This window comes from Ceratotherium simum, chromosome 30 (genome assembly GCF_057802395.1).
Source record: "Ceratotherium simum simum isolate JZ-2026a chromosome 30, ASM5780239v1, whole genome shotgun sequence".
NCBI lineage: Eukaryota > Metazoa > Chordata > Mammalia > Perissodactyla > Rhinocerotidae > Ceratotherium > Ceratotherium simum.
In genome coordinates this window covers 35,184,927-35,211,236 of record NC_141929.1, presented here as the reverse complement: position 1 = coordinate 35,211,236, position 26,310 = coordinate 35,184,927, and the positions used below count along the sequence as shown (strand labels likewise).

The 26,310-nt window shown below is 39.0% G+C and overlaps 1 protein-coding gene across 1 annotated transcript in view; it reads left to right on the top strand.

Annotated features, from left to right (window-relative positions):
- The window catches only part of TENT4B (terminal nucleotidyltransferase 4B), a 63,923-nt gene extending 39,456 nt beyond the window's left edge, over positions 1-24,467 (top strand). Inside the window, 11 exon segments of the mRNA XM_087420286.1 lie at positions 7,492-7,615; positions 9,744-9,790; positions 11,378-11,498; positions 13,178-13,285; positions 15,807-15,935; positions 16,677-16,890; positions 18,117-18,243; positions 18,343-18,446; positions 18,691-18,737; positions 20,574-20,738; positions 21,790-24,467. Of these exon segments, the coding sequence (XP_087276412.1) occupies positions 7,492-7,615; positions 9,744-9,790; positions 11,378-11,498; positions 13,178-13,285; positions 15,807-15,935; positions 16,677-16,890; positions 18,117-18,243; positions 18,343-18,446; positions 18,691-18,737; positions 20,574-20,738; positions 21,790-21,966 (1,363 nt within the window). The 3' untranslated portion in view covers positions 21,967-24,467.
- The last annotated feature ends 1,843 nt before the right edge of the window (positions 24,468-26,310 follow it).

Sequence of the window (26,310 nt, the reverse complement as noted above, 5' to 3'; positions counted from 1 at the left end):
CACTGTGAACAGTTAGGTATATAGCCCTTGTCCTGTGGTGTGGAGTTGGGGGGAATACACACACACCATGTATTTTTCACATGGGAAAACGTAGAGAAGATGACAAATGGCCTGTAATCTCTCCAAACAGATAATAATCCCTGTTAGAAAAGCAGACAAATACACACTGGTAGTTTAAAAAAAATTATAATAGTACAGAATGATATGAAATAAAATGTTCAAGTCTCCCTAACTGTCCTGTCATGCCCTGTCCCTAAGATAATCGCTGTTAACAGTTCTCCTCCCAGAAAACTTGTAATGCAAATAGAAAAACATGATTCTCTGTGTGTGCGATGGTGTGTGTGTTAATACACACGAAAGGGATCCTGCTAAACACATTGTGCTTTTTCTTTTAAACTTAACAAATCTTAGATCTTTCTCTATCAACTTGTATAGCTCTACTTCATTCTTTTTTTGTGTGTGCTTTTTTTTTTATTGGTGTCATAATAGTATAACATTGTGAAATTTCAGGTGTACATTATTATTTATCAGTCACCATATATATGTGCCCCTTTACCCCTTGTGCCCACCCCCCAACCCCCTTCCCCTCTGGTGACCACTAATCTGTTCTCTTTGTCCATGTGTTAGTTTATCTTCCACATATGAGTGAAATCATACAGTGTTTGTCTTTGTCTGGCTTGTCTCACTTAACATAATACCCTCAAGGTCCATCCGTGTTGTTGCAAACGCAACGATTTTGTCTTTTTTGTGGCTGACCTACTTCATTCTTTTTAGTAGGTTGTGGCTGTAATTTAAGGGAAGGTCAGTGAGTGCTCCTGTGATCATGATGATTTTTTTGCTGAGGAAGATTGTCCCTGAGCTATCATCTGTGCCAGTCTTCCTCTATTTAGCATGTGGGTTGCCGCTACAGCATGGCTGATGAGTCGTGTAGGTCTGCACCCAGGATCTGAACCTGAGAACCCACGGGTCTGGCCCCTCCTGTATTATTTAATTGGATCCCATTGATGGACATTGAGGCTGTTTCTAAACTTTTTAGTATTCCAGATAATGCTGTAGTGAATATCCTTATTCCCTCATGGAGATACTTCTGGAGGATGAAAAGAAGGGAATTTGTTTTTAAACAGCTTTATTGAAGTGTGATTGATGAACAGAAAATAACATGCATTTAATACAAATACAGTCATGCATCATTTACTGATGGGGCTATGTTCTGAGAAATGCATAATTGGGTGATTTTGTCATTGTGCGAACATCGTAGAGTGCACTTACACAAACCTGGATGGGATAGCCTACTACACACCTAGGCTGTATGGTAGAGCCTATTCCTCCTAGGCTACAAACCTGTACAGCATGTTACTGCACTGAATACTATAGGCAGTTGTAACACAATGGTAAGTATTTGTGTATCTAAACATAGAAAAGGTACAGTAAAAATATGGTATAAATGATAAAAAATGGGGGCCAGCCCTGGTGGCGTGTTGGTTAAGTTCGGTGCACTCTGCTTCGGTGGCCCGGGTTCAGTTCCTGGGTGCAGACCTACGCCACTCGTCTGTCAGTGGCATGCTGTGGTGGCGGCTCACATACAAAAAGAGGAAGATTGGCAACAGATGTCAGCTCAGGGCGAATCTTCCTCAGCAAAAAAAAAAAAAAAATAATAATAATAAAAAAAAGATAAAAAATGGTACACCTGTACAGGGCACTGACCATGAATGGAGCTTGCAGGACTGGAAGGTGCTCTGGGTGAGTCAGTGAGTGAGTGGTGAGTGAGTGTGAAGGCCTAGGACATTGCATACACTACTGTAGACTTTATAAACACTGTACACTTAGGCTACACTAAATTTATAAAAAATCTTTCTTTCTTAAATAATAAATTAACCTGAGCTTACTGTAACTTTTTTGCTTTATAAACTTGTAAATTTTTGAAACTTTTTAGCTCTTTTATATTTTTTCTTTCTATCTTTATTCTACAAGCTTATTTCTATTTTAGAATTTTTTATTTCTTTTTACTTTTTAAACTTTTTTGTTAAAAACTAAGACGCACACACACATTAGCCTTGGCCCTCACAGGGTCAGGATCGTGAATATCACTGTCTTCCTCCTCCACATCTTGTCCCACTGGGAGGTCTTCAGGGGCAATAACACGCATGGAGCTGTCATCTCCTGAGATGATAGTGTCTTCTTCTGGAATACATACTTGTATACGACTGGCAGTGCAGTAGGTGTGTTTACACCAGCATCACCACAGACACGTGCGTAATGCTTTGCGCTGTGATGTTACCACGGCTGTGACATCACTAAGTGATAGGAATTTTTCAGCTCCATATAACCTTATGGGACCACCATTGTATATGCGTTCCATTGTTGACCGAAACGTTGTTACATGGTATGTGACTATTCAGCTTGATGAGTTTGGACATATGCATACACCCGTGAAACCATCACCACAATCAAGGTAATAGACATTTCCAACACCTCCAAAAGTTTCCTTGTGTCCCCCTCTTCCTTTTTTTGTGGTAAGAATACAATGTGAAATCTACCCTCTTAACAAATTTTGAAGTGCCCAATATTGTTAACCGTAGGCCCTATGTTGTACAGCAGAGCTCTAGAATGTATTCATCTTGCTTAACTGAGACTTGATACCTATTGAACAACTCCCCATTCCCCACTCCTCCACCCAGCCCCTGGCAACCACCATTCTACTCTCTGCTTCTACGAGTTTGGCTGTTTTAGATATCGCATCTAAGTGGAATCATGCGGTATTTGTCCGTCTGTGGCTTATTTCACTTAGCATAATGTCCTCCAGGTTCATCCATGTTGCAGATGGCAAGATTTCCTATTTTAAGGCTGAATAATATGTCATTGTAGGTATATACCATATTTTTTTTATCTGTTCATCTGTCACTGGACATTTGGGTTGTTTCCATATCTTGGCTATTATGAACAGTGCTGCTATGAACATGAGAGTGCAGATATCTCTTCAAGATCCTGACTTTAATGAAAGAAGGGGAATTTCAAAAATTATTTATATGTTATTTGTCATTCATACAACACTCTCTAGAGAGGTTGTAGTAATTTATACTTTCACACATAGTATGTGAGTGCCTTTTCCCTTTATCCTTGTCAAAATTTGTTATTATTAATCTTAAAAAAATTTTTGTGGAGGGAGGTGTCTTGTTATTGACAGCAGTTGAACAGCAGTTTGTCAGTGCCTTCGTGTAAGCCTAAAGTTAGTAATTAATGAGGACGTCAGTTCGAAAACTGGAAAGCTTGACCTTGATGTGGAGGTGGCCTCAGGCATGCTGCAGGCTGGGCAGGCAGCAGTGTTAGCCCTGCACAGATGTTGGGTGAGCTGCAGGGGACAGTGCTGAGCGGAGGGGCCGGCATTGGGTCATCTGCCTTGACCTGGGGCCATCGGGGAGGCCACCACGCTGCCTCTGGTTTTGAGGGTGCAGAATCTCCCAGGTGACGCACTTTCACCTCTGGGCAACCCAGTGGAGAGCAGTGAAGCAGGGTCTTCCCTTTTATAGCCAGAGAAATGGAGCCTTTGAGGGCCGTTTCTTTACTTTTTTTTCCCCTATGATGAGCATTATAAAATTCATATAATGTTGAAAGGCTAACATTTCTCCACTGGTAGAGCTTGTCTCAGGGCAACAGTGATTTTTTTTTTGTCTCCTTTTTGACCTAAATTATCTGTGGATTGTACTCTTTTAAATATAGAAACTATTTTTTGTTGATATCTCTCCCTTGTCACATTAAATTTTGTGTTAGCATTCATTTTGAGATTAATGTAAATTTTACCTCAGCAAATTAACTTTGATTCTCATTCTTTTCTTGGTTTTTGTGGGGTATCCTTTGCAGTTATATGGCGGTACTTATTTTATCATGTTACTTTTCTATTATATACTTTTCCTTTATAAACAAGGAGTGGTGTGCTTTCTGGCTCACTTTACCTTTTAAAAAGATAACATTGATACCCTAGTAAAGGACACTATATTTTGCTCACTCATGAGTTTTGATCACAGAAGAGCTGTATTTTATAATTTAAGTTGAGAAACTAGAAGGCTGGGTATGTGGCCTTCAGCAGTATTTACTGATTAATCGTACTGAGTTTTGGTCCAGATGTCAGAGAAACTGAAGTTTTCTCTGTGTATTTGGATGATTTCAGAGGCATAAAGTTACATTAATATATGAAAGCAAGCTTACAAAGTTTCTTTAGCGTCCAGCCTTTATTAGGTCATCGTGTCACTCAAAAATGTGCCAGGCTCGTAGTGGGCACTCACAGTTCCTTCAGGATTTTTTAAGCGCCTAGATGTACATGGCACTGTGCCAGTAAAATTATGCAATCCACAGGGATAGAGCCCCCTCAAAATTACTTAAAAATCTATACTGGAAGTTTATTTCCTAAATGTGCCAAAATTTCTCACTTAGTTCTTGAAACATTTTACACATAGCTAGTTACATGTGGGCGAGATAGGTGGCAATGTTTGTGTTTGATGTGGGTAGGGAGATGATCCTGGCAGACCTGAGATGAGTTCTCTTGTTCTTTCTGTTCATGTGTGTTTTTGCTTTAAGAAAAGCCCTCCTCTTTTCCCTTATTCCTCTTTCCACCTTCCAGTATGGCAAATGCAAATCAATAAAAGAAATAGGATAACCTGTGGGACCATTTTTTCCTAAATAAGAAGGTGGTTCCATGGAATAATAATGTTTAGAATAGTCTTGTTTTAAGAGCTTGTCTCGTAAACCTATAATAATTTGCCTCCAAGTTTATGTGCTAATTGGAAACCCAGAATCCTAGTGATAAACGAATTTTAGAATCTTCTCCACTTTTTAACAAGTTTAGAAATCTCTTTTTAGACCTGTGTTTGCCTCATGGTCATCTAGTTTCTTTATTTACACTTGTAGTGAGGGGACCTCACTGCCCTGCCAGGCAACTCATCCCGTTCCCTGCAGCTATGATCACTGGAAAGCTCTCCTTCTATTCATCTGAAACCTGCCTGTGGTGGAACAGTGCAGAATATATACATTACACATCACAAAGCTACTTTAAATGAGTATTTCTTTTCATCGTTAGATGGAAATTACGGAGGGCAATGATCATGTGTGCTTAGTCTTTTTCCTTCTAGTGCTTTGAACACAGGCACTCAATAATGTTTGGAGAATGAATTCATACTCAGTTTCGTATGACGTCAAGATTAACTGGAAGTTGGGCTAAGTATTTTTTGCCTGTGTTTGATTTAGAGAATATGTAAGTTGGCCTTTGTAGAGTAGATACAGTCAAATTTAGGTTTTTCCATTAGTTAAAATGGAAATGTTCTACAGTGACTGTGCTTTTGAACCACAAATAAACTCTGATAATTCTTAGCAAATGACCCAGTTAGATAAGAAGAAATCCATTTGTTTTGCTGTTTATTTGTGGTCCTCATCCTTGCCAAAAGATCTGTGCAGAAGAGCAATGCAAGCTGTGGATTTTCTAATGACTAATCGTTTTAGCTGTTGTCTTCAGTAACCTTAAAGAATACATTAAAACCTGGGAAGCTTTAAAAAAAAGTCAGGGAAAGATCCTGAGGTACCCAGAAGCATGCCAAGGAAGACTTGACTCCATTTGGAGTCTCCAAAGTCACCTGTAAAACTCTCTGGAATTTAAAATCCAGTTTTTCTGCAGTATTGCACAGCAAACAGGCAGAACCTTGCTATAAATCCTTTCTTACCAAATGGCCAGGTTTTGAAACTAAGGACCTGGAAAGGCTCTTGGTTGTCAACCCCTAGGTTGTGCCTGAGGATGCTAAGGCCAGAGAGCACCAGTCACTTTTTGAAAGGAACATAGCTGCCCTCAGGCAGAGCCTGAGTCTAAAACTCAAGTTTTTTGACTCGCAGTCTAAAAATAAAACATCAGAAGAGGCAGAAACTGTTGACTGCTTACTTGGCCACGTTTTAAATGTTATAGCCAGTGGGAGTTGGGACTTAGACATATTTTTTCCTTCCTCAAAACTATTTTTGGTCTCCTGGCGTTTCCAGCTTCCTGTGAATCCTGTACCTGCTCTGGACCTGAATGGTCCGTACAGTTGCGGGCACTCTTCCTTCAAGATTCCGTTACTATGAGGCTGCCCCGCCTGGCCACCATCCCCCAGGATGCTCCCCTCTGCCCCTCACGCACCCCTTGCTGTTAGCGGCCTTCTCCTGGCCTCCTGGGGCATCACGGACTGTACTGTGATATCGCCCTCACTCCAGCTTACATCCAGCTACCTGGAGCCAGGCGTTGTCAGCATTCAACCAAGTTGAGCAGATTTCCTTCCATTTCACACTCCCTTTCCCCTCCCAAAGGTAGCTCTGCATCAGCTTTGTCAGACGTCAAGGACGTCTTCTTTTTCTTCTGTTCTATGGTATTAATTGACTACATTCACCTCATTAGCCAGCCTCGTTAGTTTTTCCTTTCATCTTGTTCATTGACTCCCCCAGCCCCTCAGGGGTCAGCCTTGCAGGCATCCTAACTCTTTCCTTTCCGTTGCTAGTGAGGCTCTGCGGCCCAGCCATTGCGTCTGTGAGTGTGTGATGCTTCTGGAGCCCATTCCTTGCCTGCCACTATCCTCTAGGCCTCTCTCCAGTCCTTCTACAGTTGTGGTAGGTTATGGGTTGTTCTCTCTGCATCCAGTCCTGTCTCTTTGCCAGTCCATTGTTTGCACAGTTGCCAGATGAATCTTCTTAAAGTGCTGCGTTTTGAAGTCAGTCTTCCCCTTGTCCTCTTAGAAACATGTACACAGTTCCCTGTCACCATAGGGGAAAGTCTGAACTTCTCAGCTCCTCATTCCGAGCCTGCTGCCATCCGGTGCCTGCCTGCCTCTCAGGTCGTCTCCCACTCCTCCCTCTGCCACAGCCTGTGCTGTTGCTCCGTGCTTCCTCGGTGTGCCTCGGACCTCCTGGTCTCTGGAATTCTTGAGCTCCTTCACGGAGCCTTGTCTGCCGGCCATTCTCTTCAGGTCTTTGCTGATGTTCACATTTGACACTTAATTTGCTAAGCAAACATTATGAAAAACATGCTGTTTTGCTCCTATGAGGAATGGATTACTACTGGGAAGCTTGCCTCTGTCACCTGGATCCTATATCTTCTTGTGGTTGTGTCTGCTGGATTGGAAGTGTAAAGACAGAGGCCAGGGCTTACACTTTAAATTTGAAAAATTTTTAAATCACCAACACTCAGCAAGTGTTCTGCTCAGGCAGATAATAAATACTGAGAGAGTTGCTAGTACACTTCCGTTAAGACTTCTTGGAATTTCTTGTTTTATTTAATTATTTTGGTTTTTATGATTAAATTCTGTACATTCCCATTTTTAACTTAACATGAGTTGTAACATTAAAATTAAGATAGAAATCTGTGAATGTAAAGTCATCAGCTTGAGTTATCTTATAAGACTTAATTAGATAAGATTATTTAAGATAGTACTTTCTCATTAGATTGGCCTTGCCCTTATTAACTTTTCTGCTTTTTTCCTTCAGTCTGCATGAAGAAATCAGTGATTTTTATGAATACATGTCTCCGAGACCAGAGGAGGAGAAGATGCGGATGGAGGTGGTGAACAGGATTGAGAGTGTGATTAAGGAGCTCTGGCCCAGCGCTGACGTGAGTGCCTGTCTGGGTAGCTGGGTGCTTAGGGTGACATCCCTGTCCCAGCTGGAGAGCACGTGTCCGTGTCTCTCTCAGAGTCCCCCTTGCAGCTGTGTCTGCATCTGTAGAGTTACGGTCTCATTCCATTCTCTTCAGCCTTTAGACTTTTGGGCTTCCTAATTATTTGGATTGAATCAGGTGACTTAAACTGTTTCTTTGCAGTGCTGAATAGCAACTACTAAAGGCAAACTATATTTAGGAATCATTAGTATAAAGAGAAGAAAGACAGAGCAAGCCTTGTTGTAGTAGACGGTTATTGGATGTGATGTGTCAAAACTCCATTACTGTTCTGTTCCAACCTGCCAGTATAAACATTGTATAATTGTTTATAGCTGAATGAAAATGTCAAGTAGGAATTTCTTATGTCATTTGAAGTTCGTTTTCTTAGGCTACTGCAGGTGTAAGTCTGTTCTCCTCTCCTGAAACTGTTTTCTTCTCTCTCTCTGACCACTCCTTGTCTCCCAGTGCAGCCCCCACCCAACAAATAGAACTATGCCCAAGACTTCCTCTTTGCTTATTTGTGGTTCTTGTTGTTGATATGAAATTAACACTTCACTTTTTTTTTTTTTTTGGCTTTTCATTTTTTATTATGATTTTTTTTTATGATCATGGACAAGATGGAAGGGGCATTTATTTTTTTTATTTTTATTTTTTAATTTTTTGTTTATTGCAGTAACACTTCACTTTTTAGGGCTCCTTCGAGGGTTTGTTCTACAACTTCGTACATTCAAAGAAGTAACTTATTAGAATCTATTACTTTGTGTTCTATATATATATAGCTTTTCTTTAGACTCTGTCATGACGTGGTGAAGGGGAAGCCAGGGAAGTTTCTGTCCAATTGGTAAAACAAAGAAGCTTCAAATAAGATACTGTAGGTAAAGGGAAGAGGAGAGGCACTAATATTTTATTGAGCAGCTACTGTGTGCCACATTGTTTCTCCTATGTGATCTAAATCAGTCACTCTTAACTGGGGACAAACTTTGCCTTCCGGTAGGCATTTGGCAATGTCGGAGACTTTTTTTTTTTTTTTTTTTTTTTTGGCGAGGAAGATTAGCCCTGAGCTAACATCTGTTGCCAATCCTCCTCTTTTTTTTGCTGGGGAAGATTGGTCCTGGGCTAACATCCATGCCCATCTTCCTCTACTTTATATGATGCCACCACAGCATGGCTTCATGAGCAGTGTGTAGGTCCGTGCCTGGGATCTGAACCTGTGAACCCCCAGGCCGCCGAAGCGGAGCTTGTGAACTTAACCACTATGCCACTGGGCCGGTCCCCCAGAGACATTTTTGATTATCAAGACTGTTGAGGTATTCCTGGCATATAGTGAATAGAGGCCAAGGATGTTGCTAAACATCATACAATGCATAGGACAACCCCTCACAACAAAGAATCATCTGCCCCAAATGTCAGTGGTGCTGAGGTTGAGAAACCCTGATCTAGATTAATCTTCCTCCTTCTGATGTGGGGGATTTTATCCATATTTTTTTTACAGGTGAGGAACACACGGCTGTGGTTAGGTTCCCGGGTCCATCTCACCTCAAAGGTTGAGCTTTTTCATCGTTCATACACATGCCTGCCTGAGGCTTCCACTGTTCTCTGTGGGTTGAGATAGAATGGTTTTATGTGGTTTTATGTGGATATATGGTTTTATGCCACAGTGTGATGTTATAATGACAGTGCCTGGTGTTCTCTGTGGGTTGGCCTACAGGCCAGTGCTTGTCGTGCAATTGGAGTAGTCTGACCCTCATTCAGTTGTCTGTCTGAACTCCTGCTTAGAGAACAAAACTTAAGGATTTGTGATCATATCTCTGGATTATAAGGGAGCATTAGTGACCTGAATATTACTTTTGAAAGTTTTCTGTTTTTGTCTGTGTGTTTGATATTTGACCCTAATAAGTTTAAACTATATTCCAAATGTCTGCCTATGAGACACAGGATCCCCGCTTCATGCAAGCATGGTGTTATGAAAAATGCTCTTGTAGTACTAAAAAGTACCAGCAGAGGGTAGCAAAAAACCAGCATTTCTGCATAGCTTGGTGGCTTTTCATCTGATACTTTAATATAATAATTTTTTCTATTTCAGGTCCAGATATTCGGAAGTTTTAAAACTGGCCTGTATTTACCTACAAGGTTAGTACATTTATAAAGCTTTCAAGGTATTGTGCGTTTTCCTAGAGTGTATTCATTTTGGCTGTTGAATGCGTAAGAGTAGAAACAACAGATTTATGAAACAAAAATTCACTGACCTGCATTTTATTTGAGATAGAATATCACTTCAGATCATCTTATCAAGCTGAGATGATAAAGATATCTTCTGTATCATCTCAGAGAGATGTAAAAGAGGGAGCATGTAGCAGTGGAATCGGTTAGTTACCAATTCTAGCAATTGACTACCCTGCAGAGAACTATTCAACCCCATAATTTAACCTACTAACACAGAGGTTAATGTAATATGGTAAAACACTTGATTATACTGTAGAGCTGTATATACTCCGGAATGCCAGTTCTCTCATTTTTTATTAAGAATTCGTACTATTAGCTACTGTTTCAGCATCCTGACTCAGAAATTCAGGGTACAACTCTGAGGAAGGCCTTGGTCTTTTCCAGCCCCTTGCTTATCTCAGTATTCCCAAATGAGGGCTGTCTTGGCCCACACCCTGGCAGGGGTTGGGGGGGTTGGTACCTTTGTGGGGATGGTAATGCTTCCCTGAGGGGTGAGTACCTGTTCTCTAAGAATTGAAATGCTGTGGCCTTTACGAAGGAAAAATATTCTATCATGTTTATGTTATTATTTTTACTGTGGTAAGAACACTTAACGTGAGATTTACACTCTGAACAAATTTTTCAGTGCACAGTATGGTGTGATTAGCTGAAGGCATCCATCACCTTTTTTGATTTGAGCTTGCTTTGATCTATTTTACCCAAACTTAAAATGTGTTGAAGTGGATGGCTCCTAGCGGTTTCCATTCTTTGCATTGCTGTCCTAGGCCTGCAAAAGCCATAACATATTCAACTTTGAGTTCATTAATATTTTTCCTTATTTAGGTTCTGAGCTTCAGCAAAACCCTGAGTTAACTCTTTCTAAAAAATTCAGTTAAATTTTATGAATAGGTAATGGATTCACATGGTTGAGATTTGGAAAGGGCACAAAAATAATTGCAGTGAAGAGTCTGGATCCCACATCTTGTCTCCTAGGTCCTCTTCTTGGAGGAGCCGCTGTTACCAGTTGCTCGCATGTCCTTCCAGAGACATTCTGTGCATATCAAAGGACGTGTGTGTCCTGTGTGTTTTCTTCCTTTTTTACACTGATTGTAGCATACTACATACACTGTCTGCATCTTGCTTTTTACACTTAATGATCTGTCACAGTTAATCAGGTAATCTCATCCACATAGGAAGCTGTTAAGTTTTTTGGTACCAGAAACCTTTATGAGCAGGAAATGCTAACTGGTATTTTTTGAGGTTTTACTTCTTTAAAAACCATCTTTTTCTGAGGCCTGACTTGTGTGAAATGACTAGGAGGAGGAGGTTGTTAAAAATCACCAACCCCCACTCCCCTCTAAAAAGCAGTCATCACCAACACACTTACTGTTCATTGGGCAGGGTGAGAAATAGGTTTTAATTACACTAATTTGGAGTCTATAAGCTTGAATGTAAGTTAAAACAAGTATAGTTTCTTGCTTCTTCAAACAACTCGTGTGTGTGTTCTGTGTTCAGTGACATCGACCTTGTGGTATTTGGGAAGTGGGAGAACCTGCCCCTCTGGACCCTGGAAGAAGCTCTTCGGAAACATAAAGTTGCAGATGAGGATTCAGTGAAAGTTCTAGACAAAGCAACTGTAAGTTCTTCCGCGTTTCATCTTAAAATCTCTAGTTACTTATGCATGAAACTTATAAAATTAACATTTAATTTTGGTGAGCACAGCTTGATTATGAGCAAATGATTCTTTTATTAATGATCACTGTGCTTGTACATAAAAAGTTTTTTTTTTTTTTTTGTGAGGAAGATTAGCCCTGAGCTAACGTCCGATGCCAATCCTACTCTTTTTGCTGCGGAAGATTGGCCCTGGGCTAACATCCGTCCGTGCCCATCTTCCTCTACTTTATATGGGATGCCACCACAGCATGGCTTGATAAGCAGTGTGTAGGTCCGAGCCCAGGATCTGAACCTGCGAACCCCAGGCCCCAGAAGCGGAGTGTGCGACCTTAACCGCTACACCACAGGGTCGGCCCCCATAAAAAGTTTTGTTTGTGAAAAAACGAACTTGTTCTGGTTATATATTTCTTTAAAAATTAATACTCAATTTTGTCATAATACTCACTGTAGAGGTTTTTTAAATATAAAAAAGTATAAATGAAAATATGGATACCTATTAAACAGTTTATAGTTACACAGACGATGTATCGTCTGTCTTATTTTGAGTCCTTGAAAAATTGTACGTAGTTGAAATTTTGTACATCAAGTCACTTTTTTTTTTCTTTCTGTGAGGAAGATTAGCTCTGAGCTAACATCCATGCTAATCTTCCTCTTTTTGCTGAGGAAGACCGGCCATGAGCTAACATCTATTGCCAGTCCTCCACCTTTTTTTCCCCTTTTTCTCCCCAAAGCCCCAGTACATAGTTGTATGTCATAGTTGCACATCCCTCTAGTTGCTGTATGTGGGACGCGGCCTCAGCATGGCCGGACCGGCAGTGCATCAGTGCGCGCCTGGGATTTGAAGCCAGACCGCCAGTAGTGGAGCGTCCGTACCCAACCGCTAAGCCACAGGGCTGGCCCCTCAAGTCATATTTTAACTATATCTGGAATGGCCATTAAAGAACTTCCATGGAAGCTCATTTTAGAAATAAATATATCTATTTTAGAAGTTTGGATTTTTGCATATTAGGTTTTCTTAAAGCAGAACAACTTGTATCGTTTCTTATAAAAAGTTGTTACTTTGGAAACTCAGTTCTGCGCACACAGTTTATTGGCTTAAATTTTCTAATGCATGGTGCAAATAGAACTGTTGTGTTTTTTTTTTAAGAATTGCTAATATCTCATATAAATCATTCTCTCATTTATTTGAGAATAATTCTTAATGTTTTATCTTCTCTTGTTAGGTTGTTTTTTGGGCTGTTTGAAAAACTGACCAATAATGCCAGTGGGTTATTGTGTGTGGCTAAAGAATCTGACTGTTTTCTCATTAGAAACAGTTTGGTGGTATGCCTGACGGTCATGATTCTGGATCTTGTACTGAGTTGGAAACTCTTCTCCAAAGTACATAATGTTGAGAAAGGTTTTTGTTACCTGATTTCTCAATCAATAGAAATTTAAAATACATTGTATGAAGTTAAATGCTAAATGTGTATTGTAAGGTATCTAGACGGCCAGGTTAACTGGTACGTAGTGTTCAGAACACTCAGTGTTTCTGTGTCCTCAGAGGAGGTCAAGACCTCAGGTCTGGTAACCTTCCATTTCCTGATTTTTATCGTTTAATTTGGTTCAAGTATTTTAGTTTTACCTTTCTTCTCTTTCTAGGTACCTATTATTAAATTAACAGATTCTTTTACTGAAGTGAAAGTTGATATCAGCTTTAATGTACAGAATGGCGTGAGAGCAGCTGACCTCATCAAAGATTTTACCAAGGTCAGAGAATTTATAGTGTTTATTTAGTGAAACTTTTAGAAACAGAGTTTTGTTTTGAGATTCTGTTGTGGTGGCATTCTGATATACTTTGCCAAAGAGTGTGTGTGTCTGTGTGTGTGTGTGTGTGTGTGTGTGTGTGTGTGTGTGTCTGTGTGTGTGTGTGTGTGTGTGTGTGTGTGTGTGTGTGTGTGTGTGTGTGTGTGTGTGTGTGTGTGTGTGTGTGTGTGTGTGACCAGCCCTGAGCTAACATCCGATGCCAGTTCTCCTCTTTTTTGCTGAGGAAGACTGGCCCTGGGCTAGCCTCTGTGCCCATCTTCCTCTACTTTATATGGGACGCCGCCACTGCATGGCTTAGCAGGCGGTGCGTTGGTGTGCGCCTGGGATCCGAACTTGTGAACCCCGGGGCCACCGCAGCAGAGCGCAAGCACTTAACCGCTACGCCGCCGGGCGGCCCCTGCCAAACTCTTTTTATATGCGTGTTGCTGACAGACGCTTCTTTTCCGTGCAGTGGTGTTCTTTTCCTTGTTCTGCTAATAATCAGTAATTTATCATGTGACCTCAAGTATGAATTAGGGGTTGAGAGCGCTTTTGAAGAGCTTCTCTGCTCTAGATCCTCCCTCTTAGAGAAGGGCTGAAATCATGCTGCACAGTCAATTGCTATCTGCTGTTAAGGTTAAGAACCTCCGTAGGGAGCCTTTTCTAGAGTTTCATCCCCACCTCGCTGTGAGGTTGCTGCAGGTTTCTTTACTCTATCTGGGAGTGATTTAAGTCTGTTTCTACTCGCTCTGTTTTCCTCCAAGATAGGGAGGAATTTGTCAACATCATCTTCAGAACATTTCACCTGCTCAGACACGTCAGCCTCTTGCTCCCAAAGATAAAATTGTTAACTGCTTTGGCTTATGTAGACTATCTTTTCTATCCATTCACAATTTTTTTCTTCAACAGCTCTACAGGCTCATCTTTTTTTGTAAGGAAAAATTTTAACTACTTTATCATGTTATAAACATTATATTCTTATATAAATGTGCAAAGTGCAGAAAAGCAGGAAAAGAAAAGAAATATTATCCATAATCCCACTGTTTTGGAGGTGTTGGGTAGGTGTAAATTTTCTTTTTCCCAGAAAAGAAACGTTTTTTAATTGAGAATAATATACATGATAAAGATGTACTGATAGAAAAGGAGAGTGAAAAGCGAGTCACTCTTACACCAGATATGCTTAGATCAGCTTTATAGGACTTGCCCCTATCAACCTTGTTTGTGCTTGTTTGTTATGCCCTTCTTGAAATTTTTAACAAAGGAACAGCGCACTATACGCACATTGTCTTATACTTTTTTTTTTTTAACTTAACATTTTGGAGGTTTTTTCATATCAGCCCAGACAAGTCTCCTTCTTCCTTCACTGACCACACGGAGGCCCTTTGTCAGGGTGTGTCGCGCTGTGTGTAGCTCTCCCAGTGTGGTTGCAAGTGTCCTTTGCTGTCACAGACAGTGCTTGGTGAGCATCCCTCCGTGCCTGCAGCTTTCTTTACACTTGTAAATGTCTGTAGGAAGACCCCAGCAAGTGGAATTTCTGGGTCAAAAGGTATAGAATGCAGATAAAATGGTTGGAAATTTGCCTAATTGTTCTTTAAAGAGACTGTATCTATTTTTGACTTCAACAATAATATTTAAAATGATTATTTCTCCATATTTTTGTTATTTCTCATGTTTGCTTACTTGGACATGATTAGCAAAAGTATAAACTTTCTGCTTTCTTATGGGATTAATATGTGTTCATTGTGTCAGGGAGAAACTAGAAATCACTAGTAATTCTACCACTCTAGATAATGGCTGTTAAGACTTCTTTCTAGATATTTCTGCCTGCTTTGTTCCCCCCAGCATCCCTGGCCCAGGGCCTGGCTTGTGGAGAGTACTTGATGAGTGTGTGCCTGAGTGAAAGATGGGCTCACGCTGTCTGTGTTTGCCAGCTCAGGTGTTCTCACCCTTCTCTGTACAGTGTGGGAGGTGGGTCTGTGTGTGGTCACCTGCCCACGTGGAAGACAGCAGGCAGAACTACTCCTGCTCTTGGGCTGTGCAGGATCACCTGAAAGACCTGGTTTACCTGGTGGAGCGCCACCCAGGAAAAGTGGTTCTGTAAAATCCCGCCGATGTAGTGTATGAGGAGTTGAGACTTGGTCCTGTACTGTTTCTGTTACCCGTTTACAAATGAGTATCATGCGGTGCTGGCCATAAATGAGTGTCGTCAAATATGTATTGCTAGTGTTTCTGTCCTGTAGTGAGTGCTTGGCGCCAGTATTTGCATCTACATGTTTTAGGTTTTAGATGTGAGGAGAAAATCCTTAATTACTTATAGCTTACTCTTTTATATAAAGCTTGTTCTTAAAATAGAAAATTAAGTATATTGCATATCTCCACGAAAGTTTATAACGTAAGGATCAGTTTATGCCCATTATGCTGTTAATGCTTAGAGCTATTACTGAGATAGGAATTCATTGAAAATATAATTTTATTTCTTTTTCAGAAATATCCTGTATTACCATACTTGGTTTTAGTATTGAAACAATTCTTATTACAGAGGGACCTTAATGAAGTATTTACAGGTGGAATTGGTTCTTATAGTCTCTTTTTAATGGCAGTCAGTTTCCTTCAGGTAAGTTGTATAGTTATACCGTGCTAATATACACTAAAATTTAAAAAAATAAACTAATTGGGGAATATTTTGGAAAAAATTTAAATCAAGCTCTAATTGGAATGCTTCCCTTCATTACTTATGACTTTTCCCTTTAAATGGGGTACCTTGTTATAATTTAGCAAATAAGTATTTTAAAATGCCAAGGAAAGAATTTTTATTTGTTTTTAATCCCACATGTTCTAGTATTTTTGAGACTTTTTACCACAAATTTTAACATGCAAAGGTATGGCATTTCCATAAGTGTAAACAGTAGTATAAATACCAAAAATAAGAATGTCTTCTAAGCAACTAATTTTGTAAGTTTAGCTGGAATTGAAACCTACTATCTGGATAAGATGAATTAGAAGTCTTAATATTGTCAGTGAGTGTATTTATGTCACACAGTGTTGCCAACTGGCTGACTCTGCTGGTGAGTCAGAATGACTCCCTTGCTGTGTTGGGCCAAGCCAGCCCTGTCGTCGTCCTGGGGCAGCTGTAAAATCCAGCCTTACAAGTCCCCCACCAGTTCCACACCCTCGAGGCCGTAGTGTTGTATACAACAGCAGTATAGCCTGCTATTACTCCATTATCTATTGGCTGCTGTGCTAAACCAAAATTATAATAGTACTGTTTATAGAAGTTAGGATGTCATTTATTATCTCCACCTTGATAATTTAGAGAAACTCCAATATAATTTTTTTTTTTTTTTTCTGGTTTCAGTTACATCCCAGGGAAGATGCTTGCATCCCCAATACAAACTATGGTGTTCTCTTAATAGAATTTTTTGAATTATATGGACGACACTTCAATTATTTAAAGACTGGCATCCGGATAAAGGATGGTGGTTCATATGTGGCCAAAGATGAAGTACAGAAAAATATGCTAGATGGCTACAGGCCATCAATGCTTTATATTGAAGATCCTTTACAACCAGGTATTGACATTAGGTAAATCTGTGGGCATTCAGAGAAAGGGCATTGTCAGTCACTTTATTGTACTTGACACTCTCTTTAAATGAAAAATTAAGGATTAACTTCTAATTATAGTCACTCTTTTTTCATCAAAATATTTTATAAGCAAACATACCAAAATAAACAAACACACACTCCATAAAAATGGTACATGCTTCCAGATGAGTTGGGAGTAGAGTCCGTTTGACTGTGAAAGGCGAAGGAGAAATAGGTCTTAGCCATTTGGGTGGGTCTGTGTGCACCTCCTGTCTGTCGGCCAGTCTTCTTCCTTATGTCCTCAGTGCCCTGGTTCCAGCCAGTTTTCAGCCACGGCTTTAATGTGAGGATTCTGAAGGCCTTAGCAGCAGTGAGCACAGTAACATATCTCAGAATTCATGAGCAAAAGGGTTCAAAGAGACAGTTTATTTTCTTTTTGGACCCCTTCTTTCCTCTTTAATTTGCATAGTCTCCCTTTTTCCAGTATTATGTTGGCTTGAAAGTAAAGAGAAAATAACTTCCTTCCATGCTTCCATGAAGTTAATGTTTGCATGGTTTGTATCCCAGTTTTTTGGGGCAATATTTTTTCCTGATAAAATTGCAAAATATTTAAAATCCGCATTATCGGACTTCAGTGGAAATGCTTTTAGTCGTTTGCTTTAATGAGTAAGGAAAGGGAGTTGAGAGATACAGTGGTTGCCTAGGAGCCCTTTTCTGGCTTGTTGAGCCATCTTATAAACATCAATAGCTCTGTGTGTTTATTCATTGAGGAAATATTTATTGGGAGCCTACTCTATGTAAAGGACACAAAGATTTTTCAGCAAGATGGTCCTTGGTTTTTAGGAGCTCATAATTTAGTGCAGGAGATATCTGTCTAGCTAATAGAAACAGAAGAATAGGTATTTCTAATTTAGCTTGGTTTCCCTCTTAGGAGGAACAGGCAGTTATTTCTTTTGTTTACATGACTGTGTATGGGCTAGTCCCTGTTGGGCAAGAATACATTTAGGCAATTTATACGCCATAATAACATACTTACTGCATGATACACACGTCCAGAGACTGGGGAACTGTGAGGACGACCGACAGCCCAGATTCTGAGGCAACTCCAGTGGGGTAGTCATTGTCCTCGCTCTCCCTGAAGAGGGCTCATGAACATTTAGTTCATATTAAGCAACGGTCAACCTTACTGTTTTTTATGTATATTTCTTTTAAGGTAATGATGTTGGAAGGAGTTCATATGGGGCCATGCAAGTGAAACAGGCCTTTGATTATGCCTACGTTGTTTTGAGTCACGCTGTATCCCCAATAGCAAAGTACTATCCCAACAACGAAACAGAGAGGTAAAAGTTGAACTAAAATCAGTCCATTGCATCAAAATTGGTTGTGGCTTCTTATCTTCAAATTAATGTACCCCCGTGTTTTTTTTTAAACCTATGTAGCATATTAGGTAGAATAATTAGAGTAACGGACGAAGTTGCCACATACAGAGATTGGATATCAAAGCAGTGGGGCTTGCAGAATAGGCCTGAGCCTTCATGCAATGGTAAGAGTTTTTCTTTGATTGATTGACCGCATATTAGAGACTTTTCTATGTTGTGTGTGTTTAATAGGAAGAAACGTTTTCCAATCTTTTGCCACTCTTTCAGGAAATGGTGTTACCTTGATAGTAGATACTCAGCAGTTAGATAAATGTAATAATAATCTATCTGAAGAAAATGAAGCCCTTGGAAAATGTAGAAGTAAAACTTCGGAGTCTCTTAGTAAACACTCTTCAAACTCTTCATCAGGTCCAGTGTCTTCCTCTTCTGCCACACAGTCCAGCTCTAGTGATGTTGTAAGTATGAAGACAGGACTTCTCTAAACCTAGACACTAGAGATCTGTTGCTGGGGATCGCTCTGTCTAGAGGGCTAAGGCTAACTCATTTTCTTATTCGTTACTGGGAAACTTTAGTAACTTTCATGATTGTACTTTTTCTCAGCATTGTATTAAAATTTTCTAGCATGCAGCAAAAGTGGAAGAATTTTAGTGAAAATCCATATACACCACTGGATTCTACCATTAACATTTTACTTGCTTATCACAAAGTTAGCCATCCCTCCCTCTATCCATTAATTCATCTTATTCTTTGATACATTTCTGAGTAAATTACAGTCATTAGTACACTTCCCCCAAAGTACTGTAGTGTGCTCATCATTAACCAGATTTTAATATTTGTCTGGTTTTTTCTTGTGATATAAAAGTGACATAAAAGGGAATCTCAATTATACAGTCACTAAATTTAACAAATGTATACACATGTATAACCCCAAACTGTAACAAGATATAAATATTACCATCACCCCAGAGAGTTCCCTTATGATGCTTTCTGGTAGTCCCTGAGCCCACCCTCAGAGGTAACCACTGTTATGATCTTCTAATACCATAGATTAGTTTTGCCTGTTCCAGAATTTCACATAAATGGAATCATTATAGTATATACTCCTTTGTGTAAGGCTTCTTCTGCTCAGAATAATGTTTTTGAGCTTCTTCATTTAATTTTTAAAAATTGAGATATAATTCACATAACATAAAGTTTGCCATTTTAAAATGTACAATTCAGTATTTTTTAGTATATTCACAGTGTTGGACAGCCATCACCACTATATAATTCCAGAATGTTTCCATCACCCCAAAAGGAAATCTATTAGCAGTCCCTAACAATTCCTCCCTTTCCTCATCCCCTGGTAACCCCTAATCTACTTTCTGTCTCCATCCTGATTGAAGTTTTAGTGTGTTACATCTATAGTTACTTTTCCTTATAGGGTTAATTTTGAGTTTACTTAATTGAGATCTAAAATAGACTGACCCATTATTCGAATTTTTACTTTATTAAGTAAATGACATAAAAAGTAATCTAAATAACATAATTTTATGTTGTTGACAATGACCATGTATCATAATGGAATCATAAATCCTCATACAGAATCTACCTGTGTGCCTTTTTGGTTCCTAGAGCAGACCTGTGGAAGACAGATGCTGAGCTAGATGTCACAGACACAGTGGGGCAGAAGCAGAGACGCAAGTGTTAGGGACTGAGCGTATGTGACTCTGAGACGCTGGGTAGAGTGTGAGGGCGAACGGTAGCCCTGAGGAGAGAAGTAGCGCAGTCGTGACCCAGGCAGCCCAGAAACAGGTGGGCTCAGCCCATCATCTCTGGGAGTCCCTGTCCACGTGGTGTGTTTGGTTGGAGGGATCACTGATTTGTCATCACAGACTCTCAGAGATTGAGCTCCTTAACCTGGTCTGTTTGTGTTTGATGAAGACATTGAGTCAGGGACTGGGACCTAGGTCCTGATTCTTTAAGATGCTCTTTCCACGATCCATGGTTCATTTTCTGTAAATGAAAATGCAAATAAACTTGGACCTCTGTGAGCTCCTTCAAGGCCGATTAACAAGGTCCTGCGTGGGCAGTGGATTTAACAATGAATAGAAGCCCTCTGATAGAATAAGCCATTTTAAATGTTTGGAGGAAGACTTAAGCATTATGTTATAAATTCCTAGTGTGCTTCCTTTAACCCTCAGTGTTTAAATTTAGTCCAGAGAATACTTAGTTGAAATTGTTTTCCTTTCTTAATATTGGATATCTAAATTCTTAATATATCACGTTATAACTCATGTGACTTGTGTTAGGATTCTGATGCGACACCATGCAAAACCCCAAAACAGCTGCTCTGCCGTCCGTCCACGGGGAACCGAGTGGGGTCACAAGATGCGTCCTTGGAGTCTTCTCAGGCAGTGGGGAAGATGCAGAGCACCCAAACCACTAACACGTCCAACAGCACCAACAAATCTCAGGTGTGTGGAATTTGTGTTTTTAAGTTTTAGTGTTCAATACAGAGTATTTAGAATTTCTTACATGTGAATGATATATATACATCATGGGTTTGAAGAAAACTTTAGGTTAAAGAACAAACCTATTTTGTTTTAAGAGGTTCCAAAACATGACAGTGCTTCTAGTAACAGGATGTCCTGAGGATCTTTACGAGACACCATTGTAACATAAAGCTTGGTGGGAATTTAGTGACTGGTCCATGTAAGATGTCCCAGCCAACCTACTTTATTATAGATTCAGCATAAAAAAATCACATTAAGTTATAAAAAGGTTTCCATGGTACTTGAAGTAAACTCACATGAAGCTTTTGCATGACTTCATGGCAATATTGTGCATATCTGGAAATAATGTGTCCTTTTTTTTATATTTTAATATTTAATACCTAGTTGCCTGTGTTAAAATGATCAGGCAGTGATCAGCCATGGTCAGTCAGCTAGCATCAGCTTTGACTTAAAAAGGCCACAGAGATACTCTGTTTTAATTTTTTTAGTTGCCTAAAATTTTAATAATCATGATTAACGAATCAAAATGAGGGGAAGAAGCCATTTCCTATTGGGCTCTGGCCTAAGGCCATGCCACCCTCTCCAAGTACAGTGGGGGCCCTGGGGAAGAAAGCCTGTTGGCAGTAGAGATTGAGTGTCAGGTCAGTCACCTCGTGTCTGACTTAACTTGCAGAATGGCCAGCGTGACAACCCCTGACCTGGCCGCGCACCTGCGTGTCTAAGAGCTTCTTCCAGGAAGATGTTTTCCATGTGGCATATCATTGATAGGTTCCTTAAGAAAAGTTTTATGTTCCATATATTCTGTTAAGAAGGCAAGGCAGTGGTCTATGTTTTTCAATATTTCCATGAAAAAGTTTTAGAGCTCAAGAGAGTTCACTCCTGTAGCATCGTTTTCTGCCTACTAGATAAGTCAGCATATTCCTAGTTGTGAAAGCTCCCCAGGTCAGGTCTTAGCGAGCACTCTGTTGAGTCCACCATACTGATATCTTTTGACCGCTTTCCTTTTCTGCAGCATGGATCAGCAAGGCTCTTTCGTTCTTCCAGCAAAGGCTTCCAAGGTACAACTCAAACGAGCCATGGTTCCTTGATGACAAACAAACAGCATCAAGGCAAATCAAATAATCAGTATTACCATGGCAAAAAGAGGAAACACAAGAGGGACGCCCCCCTCTCAGACCTTTGTAGATAGTCGGCGTTGTGCGATGGACTGTCTTCTGTGTGCAATGATCTCATGCTCAGGACAGTTGGATAGGGACTCCTGGGACACATTCGGGAGCCTTACACTGTTCAGACGTTGATTTAGCAACTGCGTTTTTTCCCAGCTCGCCACGGAATGGATCATGAAGACTGACAACTGCAAAAACAAAAAGCAAGCAAAAAAGGGGAAAATAAAAAAGGCTGCTCATTTGATAAGTCATATGCTACAACAGGGTCATTTTAAGATTTAAAGCTTGAATGTAAAATAAATATATTTCTCATTGGCTTTATGCAGAGTTATAGGGAATAGTATTCAGTGTGGGTAGGGTGATAGAAACAAAACACAATTTCAGAGGTTGGGGTGGGGAAGGAAAACAAAGGTATCTTATAGAAAGTCCAGATTCCAAAGGGGAAAGTGATCTGTGCATGTTTTTTTTTTTTTTTTAATATTTTTGCATATATTTACCATTTTATTGTGTGTATATATAGATGACCATATAGGAAATTGATATTTGTAATAGTGGATTTGTTAATACTTTTTACATAACATTACTGTTTAAATTGTAAACAGATTTTTCTCAGGATTAGTTTGAAAAATAATCTGAATTGTCATCTTAACATCCATATATAGGGAAGTGATTAGTTCTGTTACTCAATTTGTTTTCCTCAGCATTGAAATGACTTAATAGAACCCTTGTGACCTGCTGCAAAATTTTTTCCTCTCTAAAGAGAAGGTTTATGGTGGCAAATGACGTTTATTTTATTTTGTAAAAAAAAAAAAAAAAAAAAAAAATGTACTATGTACTTTTGTGTAAACACTGAAAACTCTAGTCATCTCTAAAAATTAACTTGCAACTGTTTTCTATAGTGCTGTCGTCTTGGGCAGTGGGCAATTACATGACTTTGTGTTTGTTTCCTTTGCAGTCTTTTTTTTTTTTTTTCCTTCCTAATAGGAAAAAAAAGGCCACCCGTGCCTGGTCCCATTCCTGTTGCAGTGAAACCTCAAGTTCCACAGACTTTGCATGCTGGCTCCTCTAACCCTGTGTGCTGCGTGTGCTTGTTTTTCTCATCTCTTATTCTTTTTTAAATTCATGCTTAATTACTGTGGGAGAGAATAACTGTAAACAGCTTTAATTAAATCATACTTATAAAAAACTATTTTCTTATACTCCACTTTATGCTTTTGGTATTGTTGATCTTTAAAAATTAAATGGTCTTTGATAATGGATCTATTTTGTATTGCCTTATTAAGACCAAATACTTCTTGTCATCCCATTCTTTATCCTCTCCTTTCATGGAATTGTTATCTTTAATTAAAAATTTTTTAAACATTGGCTTGTTTCAATCATACTGTAAATTTTGGTTGTGGTCAGCTTTGAGTGCAAATGAGATGTATAATTCTGTTATTCATCACATGTTGAGTTTGAAACTCAGTTGGAAATATTTAATATAATAGAATGTAAGTGACATTTCTGAAAATGCTTTCCTTCAAGTGAAAGCTCTTATGTTTAGCATCATGGTGTGTGGCTCTGTTAATTACAGCCATTTCTGAGATGAGATTCTTTTACATATATATATATATATATGTATATATATACATATACATATAAAGTACCATTGGCTTTTAGGAATTTCTTTTATATACATTTGTGAAATACCGAAGACCAATCAGACCATTAATGAACACTTAGTACAACTTTTTATAAAGAAAATAATGCTAAAGTAAGACCAAAACTGATGTCATCACTGAAATTAACAGTTTTCAATATGTTCGTATTTTAATTCACCATGGAAAAATGTGTTCGAAAACTGGAAACTCATAATACTTGTGTAAACCGTGGAAGATTTTAAATGTGATGTTATTTTGACAATGTTTTAAATTTTAGAGTCACATTTTATTCTGATCAGAATTTTTATCAAGATGTTGAGCTTTTGTTTTTCGAAACTAGTTTGTCATAACATATGTGCATAATCACAGTATTTATTTTCTAGGACTATTGTGAATGTGTAGACTTATGTTTACTGCTAAGGGAACAATTATTTATAAAATAATATTAAATCCAGTATTAGCTGCCTATTTCAGACACTCAGTACTTGCAGAGATCCATGTTACATTTACCACACTGAAGTCTTTTTTTTTTTTTAAAGAATCACCCTCATTGTTGACAATAAATGTACTCTGAGGGTGCGGATATTAGTGTTCCAATAAGCATGTGATTATATTAAGGTGGTGGTAGCGGGAAGATAATCTTGATTCCATTGGGAATCTTAGGTTTTCGTAAATTTATTGGGAAAATAGTTTTTCCTGTACTGCTGAAGTTTCTTTTTGGTAAACAGTATCTTTCTAAAAGAAAAAGCATGAAGGAGAAATTGAGGTGTGTACATTTCCTCAAATGACCAGCATTGTATTCGTGAATACTGTGTATCTTGCAATGAACAGTGTGGAAGCTGTTCATTTTTCAATCTGAAGTAAAGTACTTTCAAGAACTTTTAGTTTGCCTGCTCATTTGTTTTGTACATTTCATCTCTGTATTTGACTCCTGTCTTTTTTCTTTTTTGAGTTTTAATACTTTCTATAAAGATTTTGTGAATATATCAGAAATGTGTCATTTAAATATTATAGTCCATCCATATCCATAAATCATAACCTTCCTTTGCTAGTATTTGTAGAACGGGATTTTACAAATTCTGCCTCACTGTGGTGACATTTCTCTGGCGGTCATGTATGTGTACCTGGGCAGTGTTGAAGCTACTTAAAAAGTCATAATAAACGTTTAAATACTGGTTTTTAGAGGTGCTGATGGGTCAAAGAGGTGTCAGCACAAAAGCAGAGTGGTTATGTTTTGATGATAAAGATAAATGCATTTTTCCTCCAGTTTTAAGCTGTCCAGGAAGGTGCCTGGTTTTTAGTGTCTTTGTTTTGTTTGGAGAAGTTGGCGCATGGTTTTCAAAGCTAGCTCTGATCTGTGGGATCTGCTGGTTTTACGTGTAGTTGCCCAGCAGTCTTCAACAGTTGATCGTATTATATTTTTGTCCTATTTTGAGTGTGTTTTACCTTTACTTGCATTTTGAGCCTGTTGTGAATATTTAGATTATTTGCTTTGGCTCAAGATGTTCCTGGATAAAGTCTTCAGAGAGCAAAACATGGGCGGTAGGGAGAGCATTTTTGATAGTCTTTCTCCTCCGGAGTCTTGTATCTCCATGTGTTTTCTTCTCATTCCCTCCCCCATGTAATGGTAAGTGTGAGTTGTGTTTGCCTTAACCTGTGGACTAGCGTTTGGGGTTTCCAGAACCGTAGGTGGGTCAGAAGAGAGTCTGACTGCAGTGGGCTGCAGGACCCTGTTGCTGTGACATGTGCTCATTGCCATGTCCTCCCCAATGACTAGGGTGTAGTTATCAAGGTTGCTCTGGAGAAATCCCCATTACTGGGTATTATTGTAAGTTTTGTTGATATTTGTATTATTCATAATACATCTCAATTTCATTTTAATATTGATCTACAATTTGAAACTGATTAATTCCTTCAATTATAATATGCTGTTGATTTCTTAGTGTTTCAGTCACTAAGAATGTTGATAGGAAATTGGTTGCTTTTCAATTAACTTTTCAAAAATTAAATGGTAAATGTTAAAAAAGACATTCCCAATTTTGCTGTGATAAATATTGAAATGTGAAAATTAATGGTCAGAAGAGTTTATTCTTATCCGTCAGTTCTTGCTCTCCTAGCTCATTAAACTGTTACAGTTAGTGGGAAGCAACATTCTCATAAAGTATTTCGTGAGCAAAGTATTCTATAAATGGCTCTGTTAAACTTAATTGAGTAGAAAAGTTATATTTAGTAGTCATTCTTTATCCTAATGTTCATCAGTGACACAGTCCATCTGGTGAACTATTAGACGATGATGTAGCATTCAAGCAGGAACGAGGACATGTATGGGCAGTTCCTTGGAAGTGGTGTCTTCACCTTGCCACGGCTTCTAAACCCCAAGATTCTAGCTACCTGCCGTTCTGTCAAAACATTTATGGGCAGAATAAATGTTAGAGAACAAATTTTAATATGCTCCTTGATATTTAACGTAACTAAGAAACAAGCCAGATTTTACTGTGGAAGTTATTTGCATGGCTCAAAAAGCATTCTGACGTAACCCAGAAGCCTCTTCCTGGACCATCTTCTTGTGAACCTTCTTGACTTTATTCCTTAAGCACCTTTTTTTCATCAAAGATAATAAGTTAAATATCTGTATAATTTGTTGACAAAATTATTAAGCAGAAAATCTACTTATAAAGTCTGCTGATCTATTTGATAACCAGAATTAAATATTTACTTGAGGACATT